The sequence below is a fragment of the Nyctibius grandis genome, chromosome W (genome assembly GCF_013368605.1).
Source record: "Nyctibius grandis isolate bNycGra1 chromosome W, bNycGra1.pri, whole genome shotgun sequence".
NCBI lineage: Eukaryota > Metazoa > Chordata > Aves > Nyctibiiformes > Nyctibiidae > Nyctibius > Nyctibius grandis.
This window is the reverse complement of record NC_090694.1, coordinates 17438044-17458587: the sequence shown is the minus strand read 5'-3', so window position 1 is coordinate 17458587 and position 20544 is coordinate 17438044. Positions and strand designations below refer to the sequence as shown.

General features: G+C 42.8%; 1 protein-coding gene across 1 annotated transcript in view; it reads right to left on the bottom strand.

Annotated features, from left to right (window-relative positions):
- Window positions 1–20544, bottom strand: part of LOC137675718 (ras GTPase-activating protein 1) — a gene marked incomplete at its 5' end in the record, with an annotated part of 129479 nt that overhangs the window by 11460 nt on the left and 97475 nt on the right. Inside the window, 6 exons of the mRNA XM_068421909.1 lie at window positions 478–545; window positions 3512–3598; window positions 11038–11153; window positions 11901–12043; window positions 12217–12376; window positions 12517–12689. Of these exons, the coding sequence (XP_068278010.1) occupies window positions 478–545; window positions 3512–3598; window positions 11038–11153; window positions 11901–12043; window positions 12217–12376; window positions 12517–12689 (747 nt within the window). The remainder of the gene's footprint in view (window positions 1–477; window positions 546–3511; window positions 3599–11037; window positions 11154–11900; window positions 12044–12216; window positions 12377–12516; window positions 12690–20544) is intronic.

The window sequence follows — 20544 nt, the reverse complement described above, 5'->3', positions numbered from 1 at the left end:
ATCACTTGTTTCGTTTTGTTCCATTTAGCCTTCACTTATCAAACAATTATTTAATTTTTGTTTGCTTGTTTTATCTTGACCCCAAGTTTTCTTGTTTTTATTCTTCCTTTCCTCTTCCCCCATCCCACTGAAGGTGAGGAGGGACGTGAGCAAGCGACTGTGTGGTGCTTATCTGCCCACTGGGGTTAACCCACAACAATTTTCTTTACGAAATACTTTAACATTCACTTTTTCTTTCTTTCTTTCTTTTTTTTTTTTTTTTTACTTGAAAACAAGACATTTGGAATAAACACTGTCCAACCTTTGAGGGTGAAAATCGTATGCTGTCTGCCTTAGGGAGAAAGTCAATCAACTGATATGAATAACATGACTTTGGACACAGTGTTCAAAAGACTTCATATTTTGCTAAATTAGGCACTAAAGTAAGTTAATGCCTATTACTACATAAAGTATGAATTCAGTCTGAAGCATAGTCACCTGAGATGATATTAAACATCCTTGGGTTCAGGATAGCAGGACAAATCAGTCGAAGAAAAACAAAGCCACTGAAATGGAAAAAAAAAATTGTATTTTGTTCAATAATAAAGTTAAAGAATTAATGTAAAATTATGTAGTCTTTAAGCATTTAGGTCAGTGTGGAAATCTTTTTGAGATACATGACAAACAACCAGCCTGCGCTCCATGAATATTTGTTAATTAAGAATGTCTTGTTATGATTTCAGCTATGATAAAAACTGAAATAAACACAGGCATATTGATTTCCCAATTAAGGTGAACCTCTGAAACCACCTGGGAAAAGCTTAATTGTAAAGCCATACTGAAGCCTGTAGTCTAAGACCACACTGGCTTTAAAAAGGAGGAGGACTTAATCTCCTGCCTCCCACAAGTGTTCCACTGTCTACTACAGCAAGTAATTCATCCTGTAGCCACTCACTTCCCCAAGCCAACATAAGGAGAGCACAAGTGAACAGTCAGAATGGAACCTCTCTTTTGGCAGCAACATGGCCTTAGTTCAGCTTGAACCGATCCATATCCTGATAACAGTACACTATTATCCTAGAAGAATAATACTGGATCAGCTGCTTTCCTCACAGAAGTAATTGCTGCCACCCAGACAATCTAGAAAGCTAGGGAAAAGCGCTCAGTTTGACTGCAGAACTAGGAACTTATTAAACAGAAACCAAAAATAGCCTTCAGTTTAGCATGAGAAAAATCTTACTTTCTGTTGACAGCTGAAGTAAAAAATATCCATCTCAGGTTAACCATAATTCTGGAAGACTGATATAAAATGAAGTGACATATGGACCAACTAAAGTAATCTAACTAACCTCTGATTTTGTTCAGAGTGCGTGGATACTACCAGAAGATTGCTTTTTAACTACAGCAATATCAAAGCCTGACCACTTAAAAAAGAATGGAAGTGGACCTTGCACTATCTTGCTTGTTAAGTATACAGTGATGGCATTGTCCATTATTAATTGGAAGTGACACATGTAGCAGTGAGGTTAACACACCTTTCATGTGTCCAAGACACTTGAATTCCAATATATACTGTTATTGAAGTTTCCTATTTCTTCAAGAACCATGGATTATGGGCTGACAAAACACTCCTGGCCCAGTGTGAAACAAAAATATTTTCTATGAGATGAACTTAAAACTATGAGGAACTAAATAATTTTGAAGTCATGGCACATGCACCAATTTCTCCTGTAGACGGCCTGAAGTTGAAGACAACTGGGGTAATGGATCTTGCAGATACAGAAGATTTGGTGCTTCTTACACTATGCATGGGTTTTTACAACTAGACAGAAATGGCAGCACTTTCTGAATGATAAAGAAGGGAAGCTACCCAGACACTTAAAAACTATCCACCTGTCTCTGAATATGTAATCATTCTTGGACCAAAACCAGTGCAATAAAAGATAATATTCTTCACTGGAGGCTGCAAAAAACCCTGTACTCTAGAGACAAGTCACAAGTATCCACTTATGAAGGCTAAGATGATGAGAGAAAGGGACCCAATATTTATAGTATCCAGCAGAGACCCCAGGAAAATTCTGAATGTCAGCTGTATCCACTTAAGAAAAGCCACATGGTGCTCTCTGGAGATGGGGAGGAACAGAAAGAGACATGGTATTTGCTTCTAAGTTCTAATCCCTTGCAACAGGCTAGCCTCAACACCTCTGATAAGAGCAGCCTCAATTTGAAGGCAAAACCCCTGCAGAACAGTTGGCAGGCATTTTATTGAAGTTTTTTTCTTCAAGAAAATCTTGAGCCACTATTGTTACAAACACTAAATGACAGGAAAATAAGCATGGAAGGTACTGTACTAATTACACTAACATTTACTGAAACTCTGGGAAAGGAAGGGCTCCCATGTCTTAATTTCTGTCTCCAGCCAAAGTGATAAACAAGAGCCAATGACAAATCATCTGGAAGACTCTGTTCAATGGGAGATTAACCTCAGCAAATCATATCAGTGCCAGATACTGACCTACCAGCAAGCTAGGCTTGCAAAAAAAGGTAAAGCAAATGTAGAAGAGACGTGGCTCTTGATACCCTTAAACCCCCAGTATCATGACCTCATTTTTGTCAAAGATTATTTTGACCTGCACTGGCAACTGATAGTGTTAAAGGAAGAACTATTTATTCAATTGATTTATGAATGCAGACTGGAGTTTTTGTACTCAGTGCCAGTTCAGAGAAGCCAGGTTCAGTAGCCTGCAATATTTTTACAGAGGCTCTGGAATATTTCAACATGATTGGGCTGGAGCAGAGAAATGAAACAAAACTGGGACAGCATAGAATTTTGGACAGTATTTTCAGAAATGAACACTGTGTGTTGATTCTGAGTGATCAGCACTGGGAGTCTTCACAGATGCAGAGAACTATATATTCCAATGCAGATGATAGTACCTCAGTGAAATCTAATGACAGTCCAATCACCTTTCTGAGAAGGTATTAGTTTCCTTAACATGTTATGTCTGCATTTTAAAGGACATTCATCTTAGCACGTGTAAGATTTTTCCAATGATTAACACACACTACATAGGAGTCCCTGGATAAGGCATGGTCCTCCCAGATGGCATATGACAGGAACATCATCTTCAGAGGTCACTGCTCTCCAGGGGCATCACAAAGGTTAACTATCACTTTGAGAGAACTTTTTCTCTTTCCCAACATGAAAAAGGAAATCAATATTTTAGATTAGTTTGTAAAACTTAACAAAATAAAAGTAAATTCAAAATAAAAGCTATTAAGTATAGCTATACTGACCTCTATACTATACCTCTAGCAAGGCTCCAACAGCATGACTAAGAATCTAGCAAGCTCTCAATCTTTAATTGGGATATCATGCCCCAGTACCATAATGATAAATATTCTTGTAACCTATATAAGTACTATAAAGTTTTGGCACTAAAAGAAAAAATAGATAAGCACACTGAAGTATGACAGTAATAAGATGTTAAAAGATTATTTTCAGCATAGAATAAAGTGACAAGTAACTTACCTAACAACTCTTGTTCTCATTGTGGTATTAGCTGGCCACTTGTTTTGAACAGACTTCTGCAAGCATCCATAAATATATCTCAATGTCCTGTAAAAATAATAGCTAATTAATCATTTAATTAAAAAACTTCACTAAATAAAAAAAAAGCTGGTCAGAAAGGATCTAGTCCAATCTCCTGCTTAATGCAGAACTATTATCAATGCTAGGTTTATAATTCAGACATAAGCTTTAAATTAATTTAAAATCTGCTATGACAGTCTATTTACAAATGGCAAAGAAAGTCCTCGACTAATACACTATTCTATTTGTGCAGGTAAAATTCTGATTATTCACATGTACATTAAATGTTTTATAATTTTTTTTTCCTATTTCTTAGGTAGTGTTTCCTTTAAAATTAAAAAAATGATGGTTTGGTGGCTTTTTTCTTTGGGTTTTTTTTTTCCACTTTTTAACTGAATTAATAACAATTTCTGTATCCACAAATACAGGTTAGGTGTTTAAAAGTAGTTAAGCAATAGTCCTCTCCTATCAAAAAATGGGAGCACTCTGGTGTATTTCAGAAAACGTTAAGAGATGAACCATATACTTAAAAGAATGAAGCTTTTAATGCTAACCTTTCTGTCACTGACACAAAAGAAACTTCTGTGCTATTCTGCCATTCTGTGGTGGGTTGACTCTGGCCAGCAGTTAAGCCTCCATCCATTCACTTTCTCACTTCCCCTCAGCAGGATAGGGGAGAGAATCAGAAGGGCACAAGCAAGAAAAACTCATGGGCCGACATAAAGACAGTTTAATAGGTAAAGCAAAGCTGTGCGCACAAGCAAAGCAAAATAAGGAATTCATTCACTACTTCCCATTGGAAGGCAGATGTCCAGTCACTTCCAGGAAAGCAGGGCTTCATCATGTGTAATGGTTACTTGGGAAGACAAACACCATAACTCTGCACATCCCCCCTTCCTTCTTCTTCCCCCAGCTTTATATGCTGAGCATGATGTCATATGGTATGGAATATCCCTTTGGCCAGTTGGGGTCAGCTCTCCTGGCTGTGTCCCCTCCCAACTTCTTGTGCATCCCCAGCCTACCTGCTGTGCAAGCATTGTTCAGCCAAAACATTGGTGTTATCAACACTGTTTTAGTCACAAATCTAAAACACAGCACCATACAGGCTGCTATGAAGAAAATTAACGCCATCCCAGCCAAAACCAGTACAAATCTTCACCCCTTGTTCCATACCATTTGCATCATGCTTGGGTCCTACGCTATCCAGTATATCCTCATTAACCACCACCCCCCACTTCCCATCCTTTAGTATACATACAGATATCATTCCCTTAGTCTATGGGTCCCACCATGAAGTGTCCATAAAATGTACATTGAGTTCATTTAGTCTGTGACTTGGGCTCCATCTGTTATGGTGGTCACTAAGGACAGGAGAGGTGGTGTGCTGCGTGGAGTTATTGGGCACCAAAGCCAGCTCAGGTTGGGTCACTGCTGCACTTGCCTGGCTTCTTGCAAAGCTCATCCACCGTTAGTTCAGGTGGTTCCTGTTATAGTACTTCTTATAGCATACAACTCAAATCATGGGTTACAACAGATTAAACATTATCCATTACAATCTCCACCCCTGGTCCTTTTGGACTAGGTTTAACATTGCAATGAACTCCATCCCTTGCCCCTGCTCCAGCACGGACCCTCCATGGGCTGCAGTCCCTTTGGGGGCATATCTGCTATGGTATGGACTTATCTACAGGCCACAGTCCCTTCACACAGGTGTACCTGCTCTAGTATGGACTTATCCACAAACCAAAGTCTCTTTGACTCCAGCTCATACTGGAGTTCCTCCATGTCCAGTACGGCAGCACTCAGCAGTGGTGTGACTTCATTCAGGCCACGATAGTCCACCGTTAACCTCCACCCTCTGTCAGATTTTTGCAGGCCATATGGAACTATTCAAGATTGACTGAATCTTGCTGATCACTCCTTGCCTCTCCAGTCATTGAATCAGTTCATGGATGGAAACCAGAGAGTCACAGTTGGTGCGATATTGCCACTGGTTCAATGTCATGATAGCAGTCGGCACCTGCTGCTCTTCAACACACAGCAATCCCACAACAGAAGGGTTCTTCCATGCATCCTGGCAAGGTAGACAGCTGTTTGATCTTCTCTGTATCCATGGCTGCTACGTGAAAGGCCCACCAGTACCCTCTTGGGTCTTTGAAGTACCCTCTCCTGAAATAGTCTATGCCAAGGATACATGGAGCCTCCAGGCCAGTCACACTAGGATGCTTCTGCCACTTATCCCCTGTAAGGCTCACCTCAGCCTCCAACAGAGACAACTGTTGGGATCCCCTTGCCACTCCAGAAATCCAAATTGGTTCCATGCCCCAAATATTCAGATGGCATTAGGGTACATTGTGCACCCATGTCCACCAAAGCCTTATACTCCCATGGGTCTGATGTGCCAGGCCATCAAATCCACACAGTCCAATAAACCTGATTGTCCCTTTCCTCTGCCTGGCCAGAGGAAGGACCCCTCTACCCCTCTCTTCTTGGTTGGAGCATTCATTACCCAACTCCTGTAACTGCAAACCAGAAGTCCTTTCATTAAGATCAGAAGGAGGATCAGCCCTTCTACTGTCTGGGGAATTGCTCAACAGCAACCGGAGCAGTAATCTTCTCTGGATGGTGCCTTTTTGGCTGCTGTTTTTCCTTGCAATTCACGTATGTGGTCTTCTAGGTTTGAGGTAGGTGCAACGTCCCACTTCCTCATGCCTTCCCTGTGGTTGCAGAGCTAGGGTGGCACATGGCGTGCGCCCACAGTTCCCTTTCCCTTGAGCAGAGAAAGGCTGATTTCATATGGCACTCTTGATAGCTGAGACACCAGACCGTAGAGGTAAGGGGAAAGAGATAGTCTCTTCAAGTTGCTGGAACTGTTGGGACAGTTTCACCACTGCTGAGACACAGGACTGTAGGGTCAGGGAGGAAGAGACATTCTCTTCAGAGCACCAGAGCTGGCAGCCAGTTTTTCCACAGTTGGTGCCTCAATGTCTGTCCAGTCCGTTATCACCAGGGTGCTGACGTACAATGTCGGTGCATTCCATACAAACTTCCGCCACATGGACCGCAAATACTGGACTTCATCCAGATCTTTGGAGGCCTGGTTATTGTCCAGGTTGCTGTAGGTCACCTCCACCACCACTAATTCCCTCAGATACTGAATACCTTCCTCAGTCGTGGTCCACTTGCCTCGGTAGTTTACAAGACCTTCCTTGAGGGGATACCTTGCCTTCACACTTGACAGGAGCCACTTCCAGAGGCTGTGGATTGTTGCCCCTCTTTCAGTCCCTTTGTTGATTCCATGGTTCCTTGCTAGGGATCCCAGCTGCTGGTCTTCCCTACCTTCTAATTCCTTACTGTTGGCCCCAATATCCCAGCATTGGAGCAACCAGGTGATAATTTGCTCATCTGGCTGGTGGCCATAATCTTTCCACATATCTCACAGCTCGCTCAAGGATAGGGACCGAGTGATTTCTGACTCATTTATGATTTCGGTCTCTTCCCTCTCCTGTTCTTGTGACTGCTCTGCTGCAGAACAAGCTGCCTCTTCTGATTCTTCCTCCTGCTCTCCCCTCAGGAGGAGTTTCTTCCTCCCTTTCTAAATGAGTGGACCTCTGCTTCCATTGTTTCTTCTTGACTATAGGAATGACTGTTATAGTTGAGGGTTGGGTCTCTGGCTTAGCTACAGTGTCTGTTTGTATGTCCTCAGATCCAGAGACCCTCTTGAGCCCTTCAAGTGCTGAACAGGTTCAGTAGGGGTAGAGCTGGCCCCAGCACAGTGCTAGAAGTTGTGTCTGATATAGACAAGGCATCATTTCTTCAAGCATTCTGTCACTTCAATACCATTCCATGCCCATTCAGGTTTCAAGTCCCACACCATTGCAGGGGGGGAACGCTCTAGGTACCTGCCCAAGTTTTCCCACACACCTTGCCACCCATGACCCATGTGCCTCAGGGCACATCCCTGTGTGGCATTCCAAATTAGTCGGTTACCCTTTTGAAAAGCTAGAATTAGATTCACGACACATACCAATATAAGCATTCTGGTTACACAAGGATATTCCAGAAACTGAAGAGCCATTTTAACAATACAAGAAACATCTACCCCTGAGCAGAAGAAAGAGGAGGTGCCATTCTTCATTTCCCCCACAAAATGGCTCCCAGAGAAGAAGAGGAAAAAGATGTAATTGTTAATTGTCTCTGAGAGTTGGTTCCCAGAGTACTGGGACAACAGCAATGCATGGCACAAACATCAGATTAGGCTCAAGGCCAGTGCTTTTACCATAGCTCTCCCAGGCAAAACACAACAAAGTGATAAACAGCACAGCAAACTGCAAAAGCCGAAAGCAGCCATTAACGAGCTCTAGAGTTTGAGGTAGAGCAAGAGATAGAGCATGCCATGGAGCAGATGATGGAACAAATAAACCAGTATCGAGAACAAACAAGTCAACACTGTGACCAGCAAGAGCAAGTAACAACTTGCCAAGTAATGACTAAACAGCTATAACAACTAAATGTAGTCTAGCACACACAGATCAAATCTGTCATTATCTAGAACCTCTCAAGCCCCACATTGGGTGCCAGAAAGGATTGTGGTGAGTTGACCCTGGCCAGCAGCTAAGCCCCGAACCCAGTCGCTTGCTCATTCCCCCTCAGCAGGATAGGGGAGAGAATCAGAAAGGCACAAGCAAGAAAAACTCATGGGCTGACATAAAGACAGTTTAATAGGTGAACCAAAGCTGTGCGCACAAGCAAAGCAAAATAAGGAATTCGTTCACTACTTCCCATTGGCAGGCAGTTGTCCAGTCACTTTCGGGAAAGCGGGGCCTCATCACACATAACAGTTACTTGGGAAGACAAATGCCATAACCCTGAACACCCCACTTCCTCCTCCTTTCCCCCAGCTTTTACTGCTGAGCGTGATGTCATATGGTATGTAATATCCCTTGGTCAGTTGGGGTCAGCTGTCCTGGTTGTGCACCCTCCCAACCTCTTGCGCTAGTCATCTTTTTTTTTGCGGGGGGGGAGGGAACAGCAGGCAGCAGCTGAGTGACAAAAAGGAGGACAAAAAAAAGGAAACCTCCACACTGTGCAAATACTGCTCAGCAGTAGTCAAAATAGCGGTGTGTTGTCAATGCTGTTTTAGTCACAAATCCAAAACAAAGCACCATACCAGCTACTATGAAGAAAATCAACTCCATCCCAGCAGACCCAGTACACAATGCAAAATTCAGCATTTTGTTTACATTAAAAGCTAATGATAAAAAAGTGAAAGAAAACTGTTAGCGCTACGCGCTTTTTATTCAATGGTTTCATAGAATCATAGACTGGTTTGGGCTGGAAGGTACCTTAAAGATCATCTAGTTCCAACCCCCCTGCCATGGGCAGGGACACCTCTCCACTAGACCAGGTTGCTCAAAGCCCCATCCAACCTGGCCTTGAACACTGCCAGGGAGGGGGCAGCCACAGCTTCTCTAGGCAACCTGTTCCAGTGCCTCACCACCCTCCCAGTAAAGATTTTCTTCCTAATATCTAATCTAAATCTACCCTCTTTCAGTTTAAAAACATTCCCCCTCGTCCTATCACTCCATGCCCTTGTAAAAAGTCCTTCTCCAGCTTTCCTGTAGGCCCCCTTCAGGTACTGGAAGGCTGCTAGAAGGTCTCCCCAGAGTCTTCTCTTCTTCAGGCTGAACAGCCCCAACTCTCAGCCTGTCTTCATAGGAGAGGTGCTCCAGCCCCCTGATCATCTTCGTGGGCCTCCTCTGGACTCGCTCCAACAGGTCCATGTCCTTCTTATGTTGAGGGGCCCCAGAGCTGAACATAGTACTCCAGGTAGGGTCTCATGAGAGTGGAGTAGAGGGGGAGAATCACCTCCCTTGACCTGCTGGTTTCAGTCTAAACAAGTAATTTTAGCTTTTTTAAAAAAAGGAAAATAATAATCTGTGCATTTCCCTGATAGACAGAATTAATCACAGCAGGGTGTCATTCTACTACCACCCATTTATATTTGTAATGCTGTTCATAATTCTATCACTTTTTCAGAGTAGGAGGACTGGAAAGAATTGGTAACCAACTTAAATATATACAATTGTCTGCTAACTACTAGTGTCTTCTACCCCTTTTGGAGATAATATATTGATTTTTTTTTTCTTCTTTCCCTGACCCCTTGGATCTAGTAGCTTCTCCCTCAAAGAAAAGCACGTGTGCTAGCCAAAAGCTTTTGTGCTGTATTGGGTTTGCACGGCAAGGTTTTGTAGCAGGGGGGCTACAGGGGTGGCTTCTGTGAGAAGCTGCCAGAAGCTGCCCCCATGTTCAATAGAGCCAATGCCAGCCAGATCCAAGACGGACCCACCGCTAGCCAAGGCTGAGCCAATCAGCAATGGTGGTAGCGCCTCTGAAATAACATATTTAAGAAGGGGAAGAAACTGCTGCTCAACAGCAGCTGGAAGAGAGGAGTGAGAATATGTGAGAGAAACAACTCTGCAGATACCAAGGTCAGTGAAGGAGGGGGAGGAGGTGCTCCAGACACCAGAGCAGAAGATTCCCCTATAGCTTGTGGTGAAGACCATGGTGAAGCAGGTTGTCCTCCTGAAGGAGGGTGGAGCAGATATCCACATTGCAGCCTGTGAAGGACCCCACATCGGAGCAGGTGGATGCACCCGAAGGAGGTTGTGGCCCTGTGGGAAGCCCGTGCTGAAGCAGGCTCCTGGCAGGAACTGTGACCCTGTGGAGAGAGGAGCCCACGCTGGAGCAGGTCTTCTGGCAGGACCTGTGGCCCCGTGGGGAACCCACACTGGAGCAATTCGTGAAGAACTGCAGCCCGTGGGCAGGACCCACATTGAAGAAGTACATGGAGGACTGTCTCCTGTGGGAGGGACCCCACACTGGAGCAGGGGAAGAGCGTGAGGACGAAGGAGCAACAGAGATGTGTGATGAACTGACCACAACCCTCATTCCCTGTACCTCTGTGCCACTCATGGGGAGGAGGTAGAGAAAGTTGGGAGTGAAGTTGAACCTGGGAAGGAGGAAGGGGTGGGGGGAAGGTGTTTTAAGATTTGGGTTTTATTTCTCATTATCCGACTCTGATTTTGATTGGCAATAAATTAAGTTAATTTTGTTGAGTCTGTTTTGCCCATGATGGTAATTGGTGAGTGATCTCTCTCTGTCCTTATCTTGACCCATGAGCTTTTCATCATATATTCTCTCCCCTGTCCAGCTGAGGAGGGGAAGTGATAGAGCAGCTTGGTGGGCGCCTGGCATCCAGCCAAGGTCAACCCACCACATGTGCAAAAAGCACAATTCATTTAAGTGTTATTTTTTTTCTCTGTACATATAACAGCTGTAAAGAAATTAGTCTTAGGATTGATTATTATAAGATAAACCAATAACACTGCCATTTTACAGTGCAATGTAAATCAGCCAAACAGGAATTTTCAAGTACAAATTTGAACAGAAGAGTGCAAACTTACGGAGGCAGTATCTCTGCAGCCATGAATATTTTCTCCACCAATTCTGAAAGTATACTGAGTAGATGTGCCAAATTGGTGTTTACATCTTCATTTTTTTCTAATTTTGAGGGATTTAACTAAAACCAAAAGGGAAAAAGATTAAGCTTCTTCTCTTGAATAGAACTACATATATAACGATAATATTACACACTGAATACTATTTCAAAATAAATTAAATATTCTACTGCTGTATAAATCTCAGACTTTTGCAGAATTTACAAATCTGCTTCAAGGGCTAGCCAGAAAACTAATGTGAAAAAGCAATGTTTTTAAGTTCCAGTGCACTATTTTTTTTAACAGCACAGACATTTAACACTATCCATAACTACCCATCTTTTTTTAACTACATATATTTTCATATCTTTTAATCCAGTCTTCTGAGGACACCCCCCCCCCCCCTTCCATAATTAAGTTCAAGTAAAAAAGAAGTTAGGAGGGTCGTTTTAGAAAGAAAGATAGGATCTAACACAAGCAGTTAATGTAAGGGAGTTTTTAAATTAAACTAAGTTCAGACATTGACTTCTAGTATTATCTGGAGCTTACCACAAGTTATTTAGGGTAAGCCACCCAGTAACTGCTACAAAAGAACCTACAATTTCTAAAGAATAAATACATAATTTAAAGAAATTTGAGTTAAAAAACTTATTTAGAAGTAATGCTATGAACATTGTTCAAGCTAACATTTAGAAAAAAATCATAATCAGTTCAGTTCTGGTATTTAAATTATTTCTGAAGGATTAATAAATGCTTCCAAAGCAAACAACCAGTAGATCATCATTTCAACAAATCAAAATTTAAAAAAAAATCATAGTTCAAGGTATCACCTCACAGGACTGCTTGCTCTCCATTATCTTTAATATACTGTCCTTCAGTGCATGGTGCACAAAACGTGTTGCTGTGGCTTTCATATATTGCTCCATAAGTGTACTTGCTAAAGTGGTGGCACGAAACAAAGTAGTAGCTTCATCTGAAAAAAAAATAAAGTCAAAAGTTGGGAAAAGGAGACAACAAAAAGCAGAGGAAAAATATGCTGTGTTCACAGTTTGATACATGATGTAATTAAGGGAGACAGAAATGAAGACATGGGGGCCCTTCCCTCCCCAGAGTTTCAGTAAATGTTAAGTGTAATTAGTAGAGTACCTTCCATGCTTATTTCCCTGTCATTTAGTGTTCGCAACAATAGTGACTCAAGCTTTTCATGAAGAAAAATCTTCAATAAAATGCCAGCCAACAGTGTTCTATCCTGTCCACAAACATGTGATAAGGCATAGACTATATGCATCTCTTTCTGGAGTATGAGCTGAAAGAAAACCGGAATAATGTTCAGAAACTTGTCCTAACATAACAGTCACTACAAATACTACTTAGCGATGGCTATTAGCGTTACTGAAATCTCAACAGAGAAAGTGAATTTTGACAGAAAAACTGAGGAAACAATACCTCTTTAAACTCACTGTATTCCTCTTCTGGCATGATCTTCTCCATAGAATAACGTGCTCGAACACGCAAAGATCCTGGCTCAATACCCTTCAGTGGTATATGGGAACTGAGTTGAAACCACTCATCTGTTGCATGTCCTTTCTGTAATCGGCTTAATTGGCAACGCATAAACACTTTAGGAAAAAAGCATTGTTAAGTAGGTTACCTCCAGCAAAACAGTGCTAGTATTGAATAAAAAAAGTTTGTTTTCAGCACGTCATCTTGTTTCAGCAAAAGAGTATTAATAAAAATGATCAAAATCTGTGCCATCAAATATATTGACAGATTATCTCAGATGGTTTAAGAGACTCCTGAAAACTGAAGCTGAAATATAAAACATGCTGTAAATAATGTATACACACAGATATTAACAAAGTTTTCTTTTTAACACCCAAATAGGGGAAAAAGCTCCCCTCTCCCCCAGCTACCTAGCAAACCTAGGCAGCAATCAGATTAAAACAAGTAAAGTGATTAGACTTCATTGTCCTCTTTTGAAGCCTTGGGCTCATACCTCCATCAGGTACAGGAACAGTCAGATACAGGATTCAGAATAATCTGATGAATTCATTTTTCCCATGGTTATATAGTAGCACTTCCTAGCAATAATATCCTTTGATCTTAAAAGATTGAAGCAGAAATATCAATATATGGACTGCAGAATACTTCTTACCATAATTTATATTCAAAGACTTTAAAGGAACACTTTCTGCTACTTCACAATGCATATTGAACTATTAGGCGATGTTCAATTACGCTATTAAACTATTAGGCTATATTCAATTATGGAATCCACCTGTCTAGAAGAGGCAAGGGAATCTTTGGCAGCAGGCTGGCCAACTTGGTGAGACGGGCTTTAAACTGAAGGACTTGGGGGGGTGGGGTCCAGAGTGGCAACACTCATGCCATCGCATCCAACTGGGAAAAAAGCCAGGCCAACCAGAGCAGCGACAAATGTTCCTTAGCTGTCTCCAAAGATGAGAACCAGAAGGGCAACCACCTCAAGGGTATGTATGGCTATGGTGGATCCTCTTGCACCCATCCTGGGAAAACTGCATGCTTGATTACCTCTTTGAAATGCCTGTATAATAATGCTGGCAGCATGGGGAATAAACAGGAAGAACTAGGGATCTATGTGCGGTTGCAGGGCCACGATCTCATTGCGATTACAGAGACATGGTGGGATAGCTCGCGTGGCTGGAATGCTGTCATGGATGGCTACATGCTTCTTAGGAAGGACAGGCCAGCAAAGCAAGGAGGTGGAGTTGCCCTTTATGTGAGAGAGCAACTGGAATGTATCGAGCTCTGCCTAGGGATGGATGAAGAACAAGTCGAGAACCTATGGGTAAGAATTAAGGGGCAGGCTAATAGGGGTGACACTGTTGTGGGTGTTTACTATAGGCCACCTGATCAGGAAGAGGAAGTAGATGAGGCCTTCTACAGGCAGCTGGAAGTAGCCTCACGATCACAGGCCCTGGTTCTCATGGGGGACTTCAACCACCCTGATATCTGCTGGAAAGACAACACAGCCAGGCACCCACAGTCCAGGAGGTTCCTGCAGAGCACTGATGATAACTTTTTGACACAGGTGGTGGAGAAGCCAACGCGGAGAGGTGCACTGCTAGACCTTGTGCTAACAAATAACGAAGGTCTTGTTGGGGATGTGAAGGTGGGGGGTAACCTTGGCTGCAATAACCACGAGCTGGTGGACTTCAGGATCCTGCGTGGAGGAAACGGAGCAAAACATAGGACCGCAACCCTGGACTTCAGGAGAGCTGACTTTGGCCTCTTCAAGGACCTACCTGGGGATATATCATGGAATCAGGCTCTAGAAGGTAGGGGGGTCCAAGAAAGCCGGTCAATATCTAAGCATCGCTTCCTCCAAGATCATGAATAAGAAATCAAGCAAAGGGGGCAGGAGAACTGCATGGATGTGCAAGGAGCTTCTGGCAAAACTCAAATGGAAGAAGGAAGTTTACGGAATGTGGAAAAAGGGACAGGCCACTTGGGAGGAATATAGGAAGGTTGTCAGAGTATGCAGGGATGTGATGAGGAAGGCTAAGGCCCACTTGGAATTAAATCTGGCAAGGGACATCAAGGACAAGAAGAAGGGCTTCTTCAAGTACGTGAGCAGCAAAAGGAAGACAAGGGAAAATGGGGGCCTGCTGCTGAATGAGGAGGGTGCCCTGGTGATGGAGGATACAGAGAAGGCAGAGTTACTGAATGCCGCCTTTGCCTCGGTCTTTACTGCTAAGGCTGACCCTCGGGAATCCCAGAACCTGGAGGCCCAAGAGAAAAACTGGAGAAAGGAAGACTTTCCCTTGGTTGAGGAGGATGGGGTTAGCGATCATTTAGGCAAACTGGACACCCACAAATCTATGGGCCCCGATGGGATGTATCCACGAGTGCTGAGGGAGCTGGCAGATGTTATTGCCAAGCCACTCTCCATCATCTTTGAAAGGTCATGGAGAACAGGAGAGGTGCCTGAGGACTGGAGGAAAGCCAATGTCACTCCAGTCTTCAAAAAGGGCAAGAAGGAGGACCTAGGCAACTACAGGCCGGTCAGCCTCACCTCCATCCCTGGAAAGGTGATGGAGCAGCTCATCCTGGATGCCATCTCTAAGCATCCAGTGGAAAAGAAAGTTACTAGGAGTAGTCAACATGGATTCACCAAGGGGAAATTGTGCTTGACCAATCTGCTAGCCTTCTATGATGGCATGACTGGCTGGGTTGATGAGGGGAGAGCAGTGGATGTTGTCTCCCTTGACTTCAGCAAGGCTTTTGACACTGTCTCCCACAACATCCTCATAGGAAAGCTCAGGAAGTGTGGGTTAGAGGAGTGGACAGTGAGGTGCATTGAGAACTGGCTGAATGGCAGAGCTCAGAGGGTTGTGATCAGCGGTGCTGAGTCTAGTTGGAGGCCTGCAGCTAGTGGTGTTCCCCAGGGGTCAGTACTGGGTCCTGTCCTGTTCAACTTATTCATCAATGACCTGGATGAAGGAACAGAGTGCACACTCAGCAAGTTTGCTGATGACACAGACTGGGAGGAGTGGCCGATACACCAGAAGGCTGTGCTGGTATCCTGGGGTGCATTAGGAAGAGTGTGGCCAGCAGGTCGAGGGATGTTATCCTCCCCCTCTACACTGCCCTAGTGAGGCTGCACCTGGAGTACTGTGTCCAGTTCTGGGCCCCCCAGTTCAAGAAAGACAAGGAACTACTGGAAAGAGTCCAGCGGAGGGCTACAAAGATGATCAGAGGACTGGAGCACCTCTCTTATGAGGAGAGGCTGAGAGAGCTGGAGCCATTTAGACTGGAGAAGACTGAGGGGGGCTCTTATCAATGCTTACAAATACCTTAAGGGCGGGTTTCAAGAGGATGGGGCCAGATGCTTTTCAGTGGTGCCCAGTGACAGGACAAGGAACAACAGGCACAAACTGAAACATGGGAAGTTCCATCTGAATAGGAGGAAAAACATCTTTACTTTGAGGGTGACAGAGCACTGGAACAGGCTGCCCAGGGAGGTTGTGGAGTCTCCTTCTCCGGAGCTATTCAAAACCTGCCTGGACAGGTGCAACCTGCTTTAGGTGAACCTGCTTTAGCAGGGAGTTGGACTAGATGATCTCCAGAGGTCCCTTCCAACCCTAACCCTTTTGTGATTCTGTGTAATAAGAGACTGCTGTTATTTGAGAATTTAAGGATGCTTACACTTTGCGGTCTAGCACATTATGATAGAATAACAAATGTACAGAAAAAAAATAAATAGTTGATCTCTTCTCTGCAAGCACAGTTAAGAACGATACACAACAATCTTGATCCAAGAATATTTTATGTGATGAATATTAGCACAAAAAAGTAAGACTGAGGTTTCTTAATGGTTTATTTGCTAATAAAGTTTAGGGATTAATATTTAGTAACATGTTTATATTTTGATGATTAATAATTATAACCTGTAAATCAAACTTAAAAGTGGTTCAAACTTATGTTTTACTGTGAAAATTCCTTATGTTTACTGTGAAGCCTTTGTTGAACCGAATCCGAACCAACCAAAAGCATTCACTCCCTCAAAAAATACCCCTAAAACACATTTACAGTTACTGATTCAGAACAAAAGCCTATCTAAATGTTGACAAAGAAGAAATTGCTCAATACATGGACATACTAAATCCTGGCTTTCCCACTCACAGCTCACTGACATGTTAGCGTAATCCATTTACAAGTCAGCGAGGAGCTTTTAAGGACTGGAACCTCTTACACTTTGTTGTTCAAAGAAGGGGCTGTTAAGGTCTTATTTTTGGTACCTAGTGTTGGTAGACAGTAGGTTGTTACTACCATTAACAAGTGTCTGATAAGCACCATAGTTTCTCCCCCTTGTCCAAAGTCCAGTCATGTCTATGTGAGAGTGTTTACTACATACTTTGCACTTAATGTGTTTAGTGCATATTTCCTGGAGAGTATGGAAGGGAAGGAGCCAAGTCTATAACCTGCCATAGTAGGCTTATGTCCTAGTGCCACAGAAGTGATAAATGCGTAGCACAGTGACATTTTTTTCCTCCTGCTGCATATTCTCAAACACCAAATTCAAAAACAAGCTGTGGCACTACTGCAAATACAAACTGCCTGAAAGGAGAGACAAAGGCAATGTGCACTCGCAGTCCAGAAAGCCAATCGTGTCCTGGGCTACATCAGAAGAAACAGGGCCAGCAGGTAAAGGGAGGTGATTCTCCCCCGTACTCCGCTCTCGTGAGACTCCACCTGGAGTACTGTGCCCAGCTCTGGGGCCCCCAACATAAGAAGGACATGGACCTGTTGGAACAAGTCCAGAGGAGGGCCACGAAGATGATGAGAGGGCTGGAGCACCTCTCCTATAAAGAAAGGCTGAGAGAGTTGCGGCTCTTCAGCCTGGAGAAGAGAAGGCTCCAGGGAGACCTTCTAGCAGCCCTTCCAGTACCTGAAGGGGGCCTACAGGAAAGCGGGAGAGGAGCTTTTTACAAGGGCATGGAGTGATAGGATGAGGGGTAATGGTTTTAAATGAAAGAGGGTAGATTTAGATTAGATATTAGGAAGAAATTCTTTCCTATGAGGGTGGTGAGGCAGTGGAACAGGTTGCCCAGAGAAGTTGTGGATGCCCCCTCCCTGGCAGTGTTCAAGGCCAGGTTGGATGGGGCTTTGAGCAACCCGGTCTAGTGGAAAGGTGTCCCTGCCCGTGGCAGGGGGTTGGAACTAGATGATCTTTAAGGTCCCTTCCAACTCAAACCATTCTATGGTTCTGCTCTACGGACTTGACTGCATGAGATAACTGCCTCTAGTATAAAAATGTTTTATTTTTCAACATGAATTAATCTGAAATTAACCAACTATCTTGGTGCAAAACCAAACCAGAACTTCCACTCCAGCTGAACCCTATGTGGAACTGCCCTGAGACATTTACCAATTTAACTGTCTAATGAAATTTGAGCATCCCAATTTTTAGTAGCAACAGATGAAATCTAACAATATATTCCAGAGGTTGTGTGTTTATTTTTTATTCTTTTTCCAAGCCATATTTATATATTTATTCAAATAAATTATTAACAAACTGTTAAAGAAACAAAGACGACAAGTAGAATTGATGGTAAAGTGTTTAGTATAATTTCTGAATATTTGAAACACCTTTTAAAAGCAAAAATACAAAAATAATAATGAAATGAATAGTCATAATAGGCAATTTTCAAAGTGAAAGTCTTGAGAGCTAAAGAAATATTTTTAAATATTTGTATTGGGTCTGGCTGGGATGGAGTTAGCTTTCCCCATAGCAGCCCTCATAGTGCTGTGCTCTGTATTTGTAGCTAGAACGTGTTGATAACAAACCAGTTTTGGCTACTGCTGAGCAGTGCTCGCACAGCATCAAGGCTGTCTCCCCAACTTCCCTGCTCAAAGGCCAGCAGACTGGGGGTGGGCAAGAGGTTGGGAGGGGACATAACCAGGACAGCTGACCCAAACTGACCAAAGAGATATTCCATACCATATGACATCATGCTCAGCAATAAAAGGTAAGAGAAAGGAGGAGGAGGGGGGGCATTCATTATTAAGGCATTTGTCTTCCAAAGCAACTGCTACGCATACTGAGGCCCTACTTCATAGAAAGTGGCTGGACATCACTTGTTGATGGAAAGTAGAGAATAAATCTTTTTGTTTTCCTTTGCTTCCACGCGCAGCCTTTGCTTTTCTTTATTAAACTGCCTTTATCTTCACCCATGAGTTTTTCATCTTATTTTCTCCCCCTGTCCCACTGAGTAGGGGGAGCGAGAGAGGGTCTTGGTGGGCATCTGGCATCCAGCCAAGATCAACCTGCCACAAATACTGGAAAAAAAAAATAGTCCTCATATTCGTATCATTTTGGTATTTAGTTTTGTGTGTTACAATGTAAGAAAAAGCAGTGAAAGCAATACCAGATTTTTGTACCCTCAATCTGCTCTATATGACAGGAAAAACAAGCAGGAAAGTTGACTTAATGGGTTAGCTGGGAAGATGAGCCTCACATTTCTCCCACTTCAGAGCAATCCACATTTAAAAACTGTGGCTACAAAGAAGAAATGTTCAGAAAGGTAACCAACTCATTTTCTTGCTTTTGGAGAAGTTAAGGGTTTAGGCAACACAGCGCACAGGCAAGTTGGATAAGGTCTCTTTTAGCTCAGTTTCCCCCCCCATATACTTCAAATATTTAATAGGGATGGGGATGTAGAGAGAGATGCTTGTTAATTCAAGTTGATATGGTCTAATCCTTATCCCAAAATGAAAGGACTGTTAGGTTATGCTCTAAGAGTCTATCTAACCATAATCAAGAAACATTGCCAATCCTCTTGACCTAGATAAGGAAACAATCTATAACCTTCCACCAGTTGGATACATCTAAAGGTAGCACAATCTCCTTAACTTGGAGAGAGAGAAGGAAACTACAAAAACACTTTAAAAGAAGTTACTGAAGTATTCCATTCGTGAATTATCCTTTGAAAGGTTCTTTTACTAACCAAAGCTTTGGCCCAGATAAAGAATTTTCTGGCTCAAATGAATGGAAGAACTGTGCAAGAACAAGGTCACAACTGCAATTAGAAAGTCCTTTTGTCTTTCAAATGAAATACATCTTTTTTCCTTCTGCTATGCAGAAACTTTTCTAGTCAGAGGAAAGGGCAAGAATTTTGAAACTGAATTAGGTTCTGCAAGAGCATTCAGTCTTAGAAGTAATTCTTCTACTTTGGTCAAGGTTTCCCTACAAATCTCTTCTCTGAGAGGAAAAAAAAGAGAAAGAAATTGACACTGAGGCAAACATAACAGGCCAGTAACACAGTACATGCAAACCAAAAACAGCAACAGATTATAAACACTGTGCCAGGCTTTGGGACAGGTCTAAACACAACAGAAAAGTACTTGGGACAAATCTTGGGCAGGGGGTGTCTGCACTGCAGACAACAGAGAGGAGGCAAAGGGCTTAAGTTACAAGACAAGTATGGTGGGAAAGAAAATACCTTGAAAGCCAAAAAAATCCCACCATTGTGTGGTTCAGAATCCAGATGTGGGTTTTTTGGGAAGGGGTGCTTTTTGGGGTGGTTTTTTTTTTGGTTTTTTTTTTTTTTTGGAAAGCTGATAAGTCTTACCATCTTGCTAGTAGTTTGCTGGAATAGAAAAATAGAAATAAAACAGCTGAAGAAGTTTGTGTACATAACAGGAGGAAAGTAAATTCTTGGGAACACAGATGAGAGAGAATGTGGGAAGAATAGGATGACACAGGACTGAGGCAAATTTTGTTCTACAGACTGTCAAGTTGGATTTTTATTTATTTATTTTTAGGTGAGGAAAGTACTACCTTTCCTCCCTCTTTCTCACTGGAAGCAACAAAAAAACTTCAAAACAACAAAAGAAATTCCACACAGTTGGGCTTAAAAACAGATTAAAGTAGTGGAACGTAACATTTTATGGAGCAGGTTAATTCTGACAGCTTCTCTTTCCTCTTTTTTT